At 44.0% G+C, this 15302-nt stretch overlaps 1 protein-coding gene across 2 annotated transcripts in view; it reads right to left on the bottom strand.

Moving 5' to 3' along the window:
- The window catches only part of ARHGAP25 (Rho GTPase activating protein 25), an 85509-nt gene extending 79308 nt beyond the window's left edge, over positions 1 to 6201 (bottom strand). The window contains exon 1 of one of the 2 annotated variants that reach the window (XM_004742102.3): positions 5726 to 6201. In XM_004742102.3, the coding sequence (XP_004742159.1) occupies positions 5726 to 5786 (61 nt within the window). In that variant the 5' untranslated portion in view covers positions 5787 to 6201. The remainder of the gene's footprint in view (positions 1 to 5725) is intronic. The other variant, XM_004742099.3, reaches the window with a different exon arrangement.
- Between the last annotated feature and the right edge of the window lie 9101 nt (positions 6202 to 15302).

Below are 15302 nucleotides of genomic sequence, written 5' to 3'. Positions count from 1 at the left end.
GGAAAAAGAGGAGCCTTCTTGCACTGTTGGTGGGAATGCACACTGGGATAGCCACTATGGAAAAAAGTATGGAGATGCCTCAGAAAGCTAAAAATAGAACTACTCTACGATCCAGTGATCACACTTCTGGGTATTTACCCAAAGAATACAAGAATACATGCACCCTAATGTTTATAGCCAAGATATGGAAGTAGCCCAAATGTCCGTCAATTGATGAACAGATAAAAAAGAACACACACACACACACACACACTCAATGGAATATATTATTCAGCCATAAAACAGAATGAAACCTCACCATTTGTAACAACATGGATGGAGCTAAAGAGTATAATGCTAAATAAAATAGGTCGGTCAGAGAAAGACAAATACCATATGATTTCATTCATATGTGGAAGTTAAGAAACAAAACAAATGAGCGAAGGAAAAAAATAAGAGAGAGAAAGAGATACAAATCAAAAAACAGACTCTTCACTATAGAGAACAAACTAATGGTTACCAGAAGGGAAGAGTGTGGAGGGAATAGTGATGGGGATTAAGGAGTAAATAATAATAATTAATAATAAAAATACATAGGTGTGTGTATGTCTCACCTATAAATCCTTCACTAGTTAACTACTATTAACAAACTGTACATCCTTCCAGATTTTTGAGGGTTTAAGCAGGTGTTCATTTCTTTGATCATTTTACTTACAATAATCAAATAAACTCTCAGGTACCTTCCACTGAGGTTACACCTTTGAAGCTTCTCAGATGCATTTTCCCTTGTTTTCCCTCTGGAAGTAACCATCACCTGAGTTTTATATGAGTCAGCTCCTTGCTGCTCCTTACAGTGAATCCAAGGACAGACATGGTTTTTAACCTGAATATACATGACTCCCATTCTGCTCTACTGCGCCTCTCCTTTTCTGCCGAAGTTTCGTTTTTGCACAGGTAACTATAATTTCTTTCTGGTCTTAAGCAGCATTCCATTTAATAAAAATACTGCAGTTTCCTTTTCCACCTGTCGCTGTGGCTTACTTCCTGCCCCCTCTTATTATGAGCAATGCTACTCGGGAACGTCCCTGCCTCTATTCTGATTCCCACTCATGGGACCTTCTCCAAAGGACTGTCTCCGAGCAATGAAATGGGCACTTCAGAGGGCTGGTGCGTCATCAGTTTCACTAAGCCATGTTAAATTGCTTTTCCAAAAATGGTTGTGCCTTCAGCATAGGAGAGTTTCTTTTGTTGCATGTCCTCAAGAGCACTTGGTATTGTCAGACTTTCATTTTAGCCAATTTGCTGGGTGACAAGTTTGTTGTGCTTTTATCTTACGTTTCCTGATTATCGTGATTAAACCTATTTCCATATGTTCACTGGTGTTATCATTCCTCTTCTGTAAAATTCCTCTTCGTGTTATGTATTTTCTTTTATCTTTTTTATTGATTCATAGTACTGCTTTGTATATGAATTCTATCTCTGTGTATCTGTGGATCTGTTGATGCATCTATTTATCTAAAACTATAGTTTCAGGGGCGCCTGGATGGCTCAGTCCTTAAGCGTCTGCCATCAGCTCATGTCATCATCCCAGGGATCTGGGATCCAGCCCCTCTTTAGGCTCCCTCCTCAGTGGGAAGCCTGCTTCTCCCTCTCCCACTCCCCCTGCTTGTGTTCTCTCTCTCACTGTGTCTCTGTCTGTCAAATAAATAAATAAAATCTTTTAAAATAAAACACTATACTTTCAAATAAGACTTCTTTTAACAGGAATAATGACCTCCATTGCATAAAAACTTGGGTTTTATAAATTGGGTTTAGTTACAATAATCTTAAGGAACAAAACGTTTTCATTCCCTCTACTCAGATTTTCTAAAGGGCCAAACTAGACAAACTATATCAGACAAATAATGATTTATCAAACAGAAGAAAAAATTAATTAGGGGAAAGAAGCCCCACCATTGTCATTATACCTTTTACTACTTGGGAGACTAGAATAATGAAATTTTGTTTCTCAATTGTTTCTGATTTCGACATTAAATTTCAGAGGGGAGAAGAAAAATTGAAACACCTTGCCCGCAGTACCTTTCACTATGGATCTCAGAGCCCATATGCTCTCTAGGGTCTGCTTCCCATTTTAACTTGGGGGAACCGAGCACAAAATAAGAAGGACCTGAGACAAAAGGCAATACAGGCAGTATGGAAATTGACAGGTAATCTTCCCACTGAGTGCTCCCAACCCACGGGGCAAAAAGGGGGCTTTCCCTGGATGGTCAATGCCCTCTGCATGCTGGGCGCTGGGGATGCCAGACCCCTGGACTGTGTGCAGGAGAAGATGCTGAGCCCTGGAACCTGCCCTCTGAAGCTTACGATTCAGTGAGAAGGACGAACAGGTGGAAAAGGAGATTTCACTCACAGAGCAAGAAACCAGTGGAATGGTTCCGTGGTTTTCATTGTTGAACTAAACGGAAGATGGTAAAGGATCAGAGAAATGTGTGCTCTGGGCTCCACCTGAAGTCAAATATGTTTGCTCTCCATTCCCCTTTCCTCCAGGGTGGTCCACTAGGATCACCAGGCAGAGGTAGGCTGGCCTGGGTCACATCCTCCCAGCACTGTTGGGCCCATGCTGGTGGTCTCTGGGTCAGCCCTGCCAGTCAGTCCCCATACACCCCCACACCCCACTGTCAGCCCTCTGAGAGGGATACTTTCCCCCACTCTCACAGACTTTCACTTTCACTCCAGCCCAGACTCCGCACTCACAAGGTTTAGGGGAAACTGGAAGCACAGCTGGCAAAGAGAAATAGCTGGGATCCCCCCCTGTGTCACATCATGTGTCAGAGCCTTGCTGTTTCCATAAGCAAGTGCTGGTTCTGGTATCTGCCCTAGGCCACCGCTCAGCCCCCTGAAGTCACAGCTTATGAAGGGTCTCTTGAAAATTGACCCAGGCAGTGAATCGTAAGGTAATACTTGGGTTCCACTCTTTGGGATGATCTTCTTCTCCAGTGGTTCTCAACTAGGGCAGGTGTCTCTCCCCAGACATCTGGCAATGTCTGGAGACATTTTTGGTTGTCATAGCTGGTGGGAGTAGGAGAGTGCTGCCATCATCGAATGGGTAGAGGCCAAGGATGCTGCTAACATCCGCTAAAGCACAGGAGAGGCCCCCATCACTAAGACTCATCCCGCCCCCAAATATCCATAGTGTGCAGGTTGAGAAACCCTGACCTACCCCTCCTCACTATACAGAATGGCCATTGACTTCCCTGACATGACTCCCCATCCCACACACCTTCTTAACAGCTGTGGGATTCTCTGATAGACCATTAAGCCAGTTATTATAGTCGACCTGGACACCAGATGCTGGAGAAGGGACCAGGGATCCTGTGGCTGAGTCAGTGACTCTCTCTCCTAGGAGAACTCAGCTTGTGATCTGAATTCTCATCAGTGTGACACTCATGAAAGATATTCTGGCTGGGTCCAGTCTCTTGGGGGGTGACAAACTTGTAAATGACATGGATAGTGAGAAGGGCTTCTTTATATTTCATGATGTAGTTATTATTTTCTTCATTATTCATCAGCTTATAGTCCATCATTCATTTAGTCAACAAATGTTTATTGTGTGCCCACCAGGACCAGACACTGTGTTGTATGCTGGCTGAATGGTAGTTCTTCAAGTCTATTCCTGTAGAGCATACATCCTACAGCAGAATTCCTTCATCAGATGGGTTGGAGCAAGGGGCGCTTGCGAATTTGTAGGTGCATGAGCCCCCCCTCCAGATATTCTGATTTCACAAGTCAGGATCATGCCCAGAAACCTGCATTTTTAGCAAGTGCTTGAGGTGACTCTCATAGAGGCTATCCATGGGACCATGATTTAATAAACATTGGTAAAATTATGAAATTTACCCAACCTAATCCCAGGTCTGAGAACATGCAGAACTGAGCTCTAATGTGGTCATTTCCTATATAGCTGGGGGGGAAAACATCATGTAACCATTTAATCATTAATCTCACGTTTCTTTTTTTTTTTTAAAGATTTTCTTTATTTATTTGACAGGGAGAGATCACAAGCAGGCAGAGAGGCAGGCAGAGAGAGAGGAGGAAGCAGGCTCCCCGCTGAGTAGAGAGCCTGATGTGGGGCTCGATCCCAGGTCCCTGAGATCATGACCTGAGCTGAAGGCAGCGGCCCAACCACTGAGCCACCCAGGCACCCCTCACGTTTCTTATTTTTAAGCAGGAGAGTAAGACCTGTTCAAACACCGATGGTGAGAGATTAGAATGACCCCAGGTAGAGAGAAGCCAAACACTTAAAAAGGAACAAAACCATAGAAGTTTTACTTTTAAAAACTAATTTTTATGACATATAATAAAATGAGCATTCACCAACTACACTGGTATCAACAGTAGTTAGGAGAAAAAATCTCTTGCTTATGTAAGAGGTGTGCACACTACCTATTCTTGGAACCAGCCTCAGCATGCAATGATTCCTAGCTTGATTAGGGACCATGAATCCTCCCTGGATACCAAGATTAATGGCTTCTCTGATTACTCTCGATTGTTTTTCAAATCTCTTCTCAGATCTACATCATTTACTCTCTGTTATGTGGCTTTGCAGTGGACCACTTATTTTAGGAACATATTAACCACCAGTAAAAGACCTCATCTAAACCTCATTCAAAACAAAACTTTTCCAAGCCATGAGAAACCCTCCCCCCGCCCCAACTTATCTAATGTCAAGGAAGTTAGGTCACTGTGCAGATGTGATTGTAAAACACAGGGAAACTACTTTCAGCCCAACTTCTCTCCCCCAAATTACTGTGATCGATTACATAATAGAAGAAACCCATATAAAGAAACTTGTGATAACAGTTATATAACAGATTAAAATCGATGTGTCGGGACGCCTGAGTGGCTCAGTTGATTGGACAACTGCCTTCGGCTCAGGTCATGATCCCGGAGTCTCTGGATCGAGTCCCGCATCAGGCTCCCAGCTCCACGGGGAGTCGGCTTCTCCCTCTGACCTTCTCCTCACTCATGCTCTCTCTCACTGTCTCTCTCTCAAATAAATAAATAAAATCTTAAGAAAAATAAATAAATAAATAAATAAAATCGATGTGTCACGATGATCATTAATAAGAAGCAAAGATTAAAGGCCAGAATATCTCAGACAACATGCTATCATCTTTTAATTAATCTACAATGCATTTCTCTTTTTCAGCTTCGCTAGGAATTTCCTCCCATTCTGTCCCTTCAACTAAGTGTATTATACCTTCAACTGTCTCTAGGTTCCTATCTGGTCTTGTTTACTTTTTGCCTCACAAACAGGACCCTCTGAGTTTCTTCACCAATCAAGCACTTCAGAAAGACTCTACTCTCTGTGATCCTAGGAAAGACCACTCAAAATACGGACAAATGTCCAAACAGGAGGGAAATTATCCTTCGTGAAAAATAAGAGAAAAACTCTCAGTTTCGTGTGTGAACTGCAGACTTAGCCCATCCGAAGTGCCCCGTTGTGGCCTCAGCCCATCACAACGCAAACAAGCTCTATTCCGACACCAGCTCCAAACAGAAAAGAACCCCCCTCTCCCGGTTTGGGAACTTTGAGCCAACATATCAATTTGAATGCAAATTTCCCCCAAACTCAGATTTTCTGAGAGATCCATTTTTAAGTAGATTAAGCTCCCTGTAGACCAACATGCAAATGCGGGTGTTCAAGTATAAGAACCCAAGGGTAGCAAAAAGACATTGACCATACCTATTTTCCCAGCCTCCACTTTCAGGTTGAAGTCCCAGTTTCTTGGTAACTTCAGGGACATTTTGCTCCCTCTTTGGGTGAGTAGCTGCTGAAGCAACAGGTCTGTCACGATTCCCGCCCTTCTCGCTTTCTCGATGTTTCCCTCTAGGTTTTGTGTGTGTGTTCCCCTTTGTGAGTTCTTCACAAGCAATCCTGGGTTTGGAGTTGATTTGCCAGCATGAGTCCTCCTTTCTTTCAGAAGAAAGGTCCATACATCTGTTTGTCACTTTGGGGATGGCACCCGAATCCCCCCAAAGCCTCCAACAGTCCCACAGGGGCTGGTGCTTCCTGAAGTGTGCACCTTGCTTTTTCTTGCTTTCGGTTTTACCAGAAATATCCCAGTTGATACTTCACTCTGCGTCATGAGAAGCAGAGCTCCAGTTCGAAAGAATCTCAGGCCTCACGGAGGCGAGGTCGTGATCAACAACTGCTGCCTCTCGGCTTTTTTTTTTAACTGTCTGCTTCCTTGCATTTGAGGAAGTGGGTGGCTGGTCGGTGTAGATGATGCATTATGAGCACTCTTTCTTGAGAAAATGGTTTTTGGAAATGCTCGTATAAGTAGAATGAGTGTTCTTGTGATCTAAGGCTATAGCTTCAATCAAAAGAAAAAGAAATACAAAATTTCAAGCGTCCCACCATGTACCTCTAAGGCTTCCTCCCAACTGAGTGGATCAAGCATCCAAAAATGTCAGTGAGACAATCTGCGTTCTCCCACCCCACAAAGTTTTCTTCTTTTAAATTCTCCCTGCTGTTAGGACCAGAGAGTAAGTTCTCCTCCTGCTTGGGATAAAGCCTCATGTGGGGAGGGCTCTGAGGTACTTAGCTACTAAGCTGATTTTAGCTGGGTAGACTCACTTGCGTGATATTATGGTTCTTTGGCATTATGTACAGGGTGTGGGTTTAAGAATCAGACTCACCTGGGTTCAGAATGCAGATCCTTAACTTCTTAGCTCTGAAGCTTTTCACAAACAACTAAATCTCTCTGGACCTCAATGTTCTCAGGCAGTAAAATGAGGTCGATAAAAACCATGACTGGAGAGAGTCATGAGGCATCTTGTACAGAGCTTAGCACGCGGTGGTTGTACCACTGACGCTAATTCAAACTTTATCTCATTTACTTCAGCTCTGTGACAGGCTTTCATATATTTAACTGGCTCAGCTTAATCTAGTGATTAAGTATTTGAGTCCAGAGCCAGACTGCTTGAGTTCAAATCCTGGTTCCATCACTTTTTTGCTGTGTGACTTTGGACAAGTTTCTTGACCACTCTGTGTTTCAATTTCTTTATCGGTTAATGAGGCAAAAAATAGGCCCTACTTCGTATGTGTGTTGTGAGGCTTTATTAGTAGGTAAAAGTGCTCACAGGAGTCACTGTTAGCCAGCATGCAAGCTACACATCCTTGGTCCATTCAGTCTTCAACCCTCTTGGATGACTTGGTCATACTATCTTCATCATCTCACATATGCTCATTCTCTGTTGACGACCTTACTTCCTCTTTTATTGAGAAAAGTTGGTACTAGAAGAGTACCAGAGAATGTCTAGAAGAGAATGTCTGTATCCTACTACTATGTCTAAGTCCTACATGTAAGTCTGTACACTCAGCCTACTCCCAGTCATAGCTGATGAACCTATTATCACTCCTCCATCTTTTTTTTATCTTTGAAAAATATTTATTTATTTATTTATTTGTTTGTTTATTTAGAGAGCATGAGCAGGGAGAGGACCAGAGGGAGAGAGAGATAATCCCAAGCAGACACTACGCTGAGCACAGAGCCTGACATAAGGGCTCGATCTCACCACCCTGGGATCATACCTCAGCCGAAACCAAGAGTCGGACAAACTTAACCCCCCAGGCTCCCTTATCATTCCTCCATCTGAATTATTTTTCTCTCTCTCTCTCTCTCTCTCTTTCTCTAGGATCAGCATTCAAGCTTGTTTTAAAAACAAAAACAAAAAACTCTACATTCTACTTCCTCCTCCTGCTACATACAGCCCTATTTCTTTTCTTCATTTTGGAGCAATGCTTTGTAAATGCTTGTCCTATTATTCCCTCCTAAAACCTTTCTGTTGATATTTCTGCCCTCAGGACTTTACGGAATACGTTTTTATCAGGACATTGATGGCATCCCTGTCACTAAATCACTGCCAATGATGGACCAGTGATAGACTGGGCTACATGTCAACCCAGTGACCTACTGGCAGCTTTGGACACGCTGATCACTCTCTCCAACTCTGAGCTCTCTCTCTGCTTGGCTCCCATAATGTCTCACTGTTCTGGTCGTCTGCCTGCCTTTCCAGCTGCTCCTTCTCTGGTTCATTGCTGGTTCCTTCTCATCTCTCTGACTACCGAATATTGGAGGAAACCAAGACTCACACAGTGGATTTCTTTTCCATCGGTACCCACACTTGGGTGAGCTCACCTATCTCAAGGCTTTGATTGCTATGCATCTGCTGATAGGGCCAGTGTAGATCTTTAGCCCAGACCACCCCAAACCCCAAATCATACACATCTCTGCTTAGATATCACATAACCATCTCAAACCAATCATGTCTAAAACTTATATTCAGGGGACCAAGCTGAAGGAGCAATGGTGACCTGAGGTATATTCTCATTGTGAATGAAAGGAATGTAAGAAGGAAGAACCATATACACATTCTTCAAGCCTCTGCTTGCATCATGTCTGCTCATATTCCAGGAGCCAACACATATCACATGGCCAAGTTCAAAGGCAGGGATATAGGAAGTACACACAGCCCTGAGGTGGTGGGGGAGGGGAGAATGGAGTGATTATTTGCTGATCAAATCTCCAATCCATCACACTAACCCAGTGCACCTAGCTACTTTCCAACTTCCCCAGGGATACTGGGGTGCTTTGCAGCTGACTCAGCCTACCAGAGATTTTGGAGCCCCAACTCTGCATTTTGGCCAAACACCATTGCTCTTTTTTTCTGTCTTGGCTTGGAGGGGAGGAGCAGTGGTTAACCATCCTGAGCCCTAGCCCAGCAGCATCCCCATAGGGAAGTTGACATGATCCGAAGTTCTAGTACTGGGACCTTTAACTCAGGAACTCTGAAAATATTTTGAAGGTAGCACTTAGAAACATACAGAGAACTTCCTTTGCTCTTTAGGGTAGGTTCCTGTAAGTCTTGGAAAAACTCATGACTGATGGGGAAGTTGGGTATGAATGCTTGGAAAGGCAATCAGATGAAAAGCACCCCTGGAAAGGCCCAACCCAGCAGCCTTCCCTCTGAGGAGCCCACTTGGGGTCAGCCAGTGGCTGGACAGGGTTAGAGAGCAGCTGTCTGTGCTGGGGCTTCTCCCCTTCTTCCTAACCTTCAGGGAATGAAGAACTGGATGTCTTGTCTGGCCCCAAAGTTTAAATCAGCATTTGCAGAAGCAAAAACAAAAGCAAAAATCCATTCATCTATTTGCTGACTGAGTATTAACCATTTCTTGAGTAAGGACTTCATTTTTGCTAGACTTTGGAGGAATGTCCAAGAATTTTGTTTCTGCTTTCATATTTCTGCTCTCAACGGTTTGCTGAGAGAGAAGAGTTATGTTGGGAGTTATGGGAGTTTATATCTGAGGTGCCTCCCAGGGACCTGGGGAGTAAAGGAAGGTTCCTGGGGAAAATGTCTTTTACGTTAAGGCTTGGTGAAGGACTTAGGGAGGCGGGAGGGTTGGGAAATGCTTCCAGACAAACAAAGGGCATGCAAGAGGCACAGAGGAAGGAAAGAACTCATCAGGTTGCTCTGGGAAAGGGTGTAAGGGGTAGGAGGGAGGAGAGATGGAGAGATGGTTGGATTGGGGATGGACCCCTGGTAAGCGTCTGTAAGAGTAGTGACTTTACCCTAGAGGAAAGAGAAGCCATGTAGACATTATTATTGGGGTCCGGATGAGGGGCGATGGCAGACGGCCAGGTGAGAGCCAGGGAGAGGGAAAGGTCAGTGGCAGTGTGCAGGCAAAGAAGGGAAGACGAGGTGAGCCATTCTGGCGGTGGGATTGACTGCCCAAGGGAATTTCTGTAGGAAGAAAAGAGATGTGCATGGTCCTGGCTCCAGTCCCTGGAGGTGGATGGGCTCCCATCACAAGGTCAGAGCCTGCACCAAAAGAGTGAGGGTTGCTGACGAGGTTGCTAAGGACGAAAGACTAGCGAGGAGTCAGTTGCCAGAGGGAGAAGCCAGTGGGCTCCGTTGGAGGCAGCTGTGAAACCCTGGAGCACAGCTGTCCTGAACCTAGAGCTCAGCAGTGAAATTCACTCGTTCATTCACTCATCCACTCCATAAACACTTATCCAGAACTGGGCTGGACTCTGAGTAAGCAAGGATGATTAAGATCCTAGCCTAATTCCCAAATGACTCAGTGAAAGGGAGAAGTGTAAACATAACGGCAGTGCTGCTTGAGTTATTAAAAAGAGTGCATGCACAGGGTAGGGTGACAGCAAGAAATGGTGGGCTCAGCTTGGGTAGCCAGGGATGGCTTCCCAGGAGAGGTGACTCAGGGGAGAGCAGCCAGGTGCGAAGGAAAGCGGGGGAGCGGGAGGAGGACGTCCAGGCAGATGAAACAGCAGATGGCTGCTAGAACACAGAGCCATTCTCAGGGAAGTTTGGGAATGGTGCACCGGAACAAGGCTGAGGGGGAGACAGGCGGACCGGTCGGGCCTGCTGGACCCAGGCCTGATGTGCAGCCTGAGGGATTGGACTTCACTCTGAGGGGACGATCTTTGGAGAGATTTTTTAAACATCCTTTTTATTGTTACTTTTACCATTACAGTCGTCCATGCATAATCTTCAGAGATTTCAATAAGCATAAAGAACATAAACATCAGGACCCCTGGGTGGCTCAGTCAGTTAAGCATCTGCCTACGGCTCAGGTCATGGTCCCAGGGTCCTGAGATGGAGCCCTGTCTGGCTCCCTACTCAGTGGGGAGCCTGCTTCTCCTTCTGCCTGCCTCTCCCCCTGCATGTGCTCACTCTTCCTCTCTCTCTCTGACAAATAAATTTTTAAAAAAAATTTTTTTAAAAAGAACTCAAAAATTACTGTTAACCATTTAATGTGTAAGGGGAATTTTCCCGTCTCGATCTCCATCACTCTTTTTCTATTTATGTGTATATATAATGTGTGTATATATTTTAAATTTAAAAATTAGTATATATGCTATTTTATAAGCTGTTATGCTCCTGTGACAAAAATGAAATAAGGCAAAACACATAAATAGTTATCTTATTAAGTGTTTTCTCAAGACATCATTCATGGCCTCATAGTCTACAATTACATAGAGATAGCAAAATTTATTCAACAAATCTCTGTATCACTGAGCGTGTGAGATGTGTACAAATTTTCATAATATTCTTGCAGCTCAATGTCTGGGGAAAGCCATTCCCTCTCCAGAACCCCTCCACCCCCAGGTGGATTCTTGGAGGTGGAAATGCTGGGAAAATGGATGAGAAATGTTCAGACTTGATATGTCTAAACTGTTCTCCAGAAGGTTCTACTTGAATCCACGAGAGGCGAACTCCCGCCTGGCCTCACTAAGAGCTGGCATTTTTACTTTGTAAACAAACCAAACCAAACCATTGCCAACTATTCAAGCAAACAACTCTAAGTGCGACTCAAGTTATTTTTGAACGTGCTTATGGGCCATTTGTAGGGGTCAGATACATCTAGGTATCTGTGTGTCTGAATGATTCTGCAAGGAATCAACAGATGGGGGGCCGGGGAGTCTTAAACCTTTATTTGTGACCTTCAGGCTCCTGGCTTCGGCATCTCCTTCAGAACCTCTAGGTATCTGCATGCTAGCCATCCACTTTGTTGCCTCCTCGTCTTTCATTTTGTCACCCGGCTTACTAACCCTCTGCGTTTTGAGATAATTTCTCATGTTTGTACCTCACCTCACTGGTTTTGTGTTTTCATAGCTTTATTGAAATATGATTTACATAACATACAGTGCACACATCCACAATGTATAATTCAATGATTTTTAGCATATTCACAGAGTTGTGCAACCATGACCACAATCAGTTTTAGAAACTTTTTATCACTTAATCCCCCCCCAACCAAGAAACCCCATACTCATGAGCAGCCCCTTCCCATTCCCCCACAGCTCAGTCCTGGGAAAATCCTGGTCTACTTTCTGTTTCTATATATTTGCCTATTCTAGACATTTCATGTAAATGGAATCCTGTAATATGTGGCACTTAGCCTTCTTTTTATTCACATAATGTCTTCAAGGTTCATCCATATTATAGCAGGTGTCAGAAATTTATTTCTTTTGATGGTTAAATAATATTCCGTTGTATACATGTAGCACACTGTACTCACTAGTTGATGGACACTTAGACTGTTTCCACTATTTGGCTGTTATGAATAATTCTGTTTTAAACATTTGTGTACAAGGTTTTTTTTTTTGGTGAGTGTATGCTTTTGTTTCTCTTGGATAGGTACCTAGAAACGGCATTGCTGGGTCATATGGTGACTCCCTTTTAAACCTTTGAGAAACTGCTGGAACATTTTCCAAAGTGGTTACACCAGTTTACATTCCCTTCAGCAATGAGGGTTCCATTTCTTCCATATCCTCCAACTCTTGTTATCATCTGTCCTTCTCATGTTAGCCATTCTAGAGGGTATCAAGTGGCATCTCATTGTGGATTTGATTTGCATTTCTCAGATATCTAATGGTGTTGAGCATCTTTTTGTGTTCTTATTGGCTGGTTTGGTTTTCCAGAACCTAAATTCTGCTTCTTGGACTATCCAAAGATGTAGCCACAGAAAATCTGCATTTCTACAAGGACTGAATTCGGCTAACACTCAAGCCTCCAATTTTTACTTACATTCTACATTGTTTTGTTTCCTTTAAATACTTCCTTAGGGAAAGCCCACGCACACTGTGCTAAATATCATCCCAAATTTCCAGCTGTCATTTTCCTCTGTGCTTCTGTTCCAACTGAAGTGTTATGTTCCCCTACCCCCTGCCTGGATGCTCTGCATAAAAAAAGCAGTCACACCTTCCGGGCAGCAGTGATTAGATTTGTTGGAGAGACCCACTGGCCATCACATCTCTCCCTTTGTCTCCCCATTGTAGTTGTTACCAACATCCTCATCACCATTTTGGTTTGAGCTGCTGTTTTGCAAGGATTCGTAAGGATCCCAGAGGGGACAGAAGAACAACACACTAGCTGCCTCAAGGATCAGCATCAGAGAATTGCGTGGCAGAGAAGCAGAGTTCAGTTTTCTGGATTCTCCATTATCTGAGCATCTGAGTAGACTCCAAGGGAGTCACAACTTGAGTACCCACCTTTGTCAGGAGGTCTCTGTTCATGAGACAAAGCCAGGGAGGTTTCTCTGGGCTGATGTCCTGGTGCGGTAGGACGATTCCCTGTAATCGGTAAATTTGTCCTTACCAAGAACAAAGAGGACAACTGTTGCTGGTGCCACCCAAGTGATGTTGCTGGTGCTGTTTTTAATAGAACTAACTGTATATTGGAGGAGGGGCACAAGCAAAGAAGAATCTTGAGCTTACCCGTGTTGGAGCTTAAACAGAAAGGACTTTCCGTTTTACTATTTAACCAAGAAAACTCTTGAAATAAAGAGAGGCAGCTGAAGTTTGGGTCCCATCACATCTGTCTCCCACAGTCCTTGAAGGGTCGCTTGGTTAAATCTGAAGTCCCTGACCATGGCGGCAGTTCCTTGAATCCAGTGTCTTTGTCAGTGGCAAGTGTGCAGTGGGGGAAGAAGGGAAAGCAATGGGAAGGGCCTGCCCTGATCAGGCCGCTGAGTGCATTGTCTGCAGAGAATTTTAAAAGTATAACAAAACTAAAAGCCACCTACTTAAAAAAATCATCACCGTGCACAGTACTTCTAAATAATGTCTGTACTAAACACTCCTCCCCTTAGTTGACTAGTTCCCATCCCTACCCCCACGGTAGGTCCCCACAACCTACCTCCTCCATGGGGAATTCTCTCCTTGTCATGGAACCTGCTAGTGTTGTGCACTTTGATTGATTATATTACCCACCTGCAACGTGCACACCATGCCTACTCCTTCCCACCCCAGCTTCTTAAGTATTTGAACTCCTATCCCAGCCCCTACCCCACTTTCCCCTTTGGTGGTCTAAGAAATCCCCTCTTCCTGTGAGCTTTCCCATGAGCCTTGAATCTGAATTAGATGGCTTGGTCAGAAAGTCTGCAGGACGCTATGCTAAAAAGAAATGCACTTGTGATAATTCCAGGTATCGTATGAAAGTGTTGAACAACTGAATTGTACGTCTGATACTGACATTACACTGTATGCTAACCAACTGGAACTTAAATAGAAATTTTTTAAAAAATGAAAATAAAAATAAATGTCTTAGGGGCACCTAGGTAGCTCAATCAGTTAAGCACCTGCCTTCAGATCAGGTTGTGATTCCAGGGTCCTGGGATCGAGCCCCGCATCGGGCTCCCAGCTCAGTGGAGAGCCTGGTTCTCCCTCTCCCTCTGCCTGCTGCTCTGCCTACTTGTGCTCGCTACTTTCTATCAGATAAATAAACAAAATCTTTTTTAAAAAATAAATGAATAAATGCCTTAAGACTGCATCTTAATGAGCTTATCCTGACTATTGAAGTGGAGCACCCATTTTTTTTAATTAATAGACTTCATTTTTTAGGCACATTTAGGTTTACAGAAAAATTTAAAGAAAAACAGAGTCTCCGTATATCACCTCCCCCCAGCCTGCTACATGCTCTGCACTTCCCCTCTTATCAACATCTTGCTTTAGTGTAGTACATTTGTTATAATCGATGAGCCAGTATGAATGCATTATTCCTAACTAAAGTTCAGAGTTCACATTAGGACTCGCTTGTGGTGGTGTATACTTTATGGGTTTGATGCAATATGTAATGACATGTGTCCCTCATCATGAAAGTGTTGAACAGAAAGTGTTGTACAGAAGAGTTTTACTGCCCTGAAATTCCCCTGCTTGGAGCACCTACTTTTTAGATACCCCTCTCCCTGTCTGTTTACTCAGGTTGTTTTTCTTCATTAGAATTAATTGTTTGGTTTTAAATAGGAGAGTCACATGAGAATGCAGGTTTCTGGCTTCTTGAAACAATCAGTGACAGGGTACTTGTGCCCCCATAAGATCATGGCCAGCGGAAGCTCCGCCGAGGCTCACTGTCTTCAGCCTCGGCGGAGCTTTGTCTGGCCATGGTCCAGCTAGCCAGAACACTTCCACTCCCCAGAGGCAGGGACAGGTATCATTGGGAGGCACATGTGTACTGTTGTTTTCCTTCGAACAGACTAAAGAAGAAAAAAATGTAAGCCATGGTACCCAACTGGGTCTCATTCAAAAGGGGGGAGGAAAAATACTACTCTGAAGTCACAGAAGTTGGGAGAAAACATGTTTCTCTGTGGATGTGAGCCAGCCAGTTTCGCTTGCTTCTATCCCCCACATGGCTCCCGCAGCGGCTGGAGTTGAGGCCCCGCTTAGCAACTCACTCCTACCCGCTAGTACTCGTGGCTGATTCACCAGCATATGTGTCCTGGAGGGTGGTATTTGCAG

This window comes from Mustela putorius, unplaced genomic scaffold (genome assembly GCF_011764305.1).
Source record: "Mustela putorius furo isolate JIRA1106 unplaced genomic scaffold, ASM1176430v1.1 tig00000224_pilon_pilon_pilon, whole genome shotgun sequence".
Classification (NCBI taxonomy): Eukaryota; Metazoa; Chordata; class Mammalia; order Carnivora; family Mustelidae; genus Mustela; species Mustela putorius.
The sequence above is the reverse complement of the archived record's forward strand: the minus strand, read 5'-3'. Positions and strand labels throughout refer to the sequence as shown.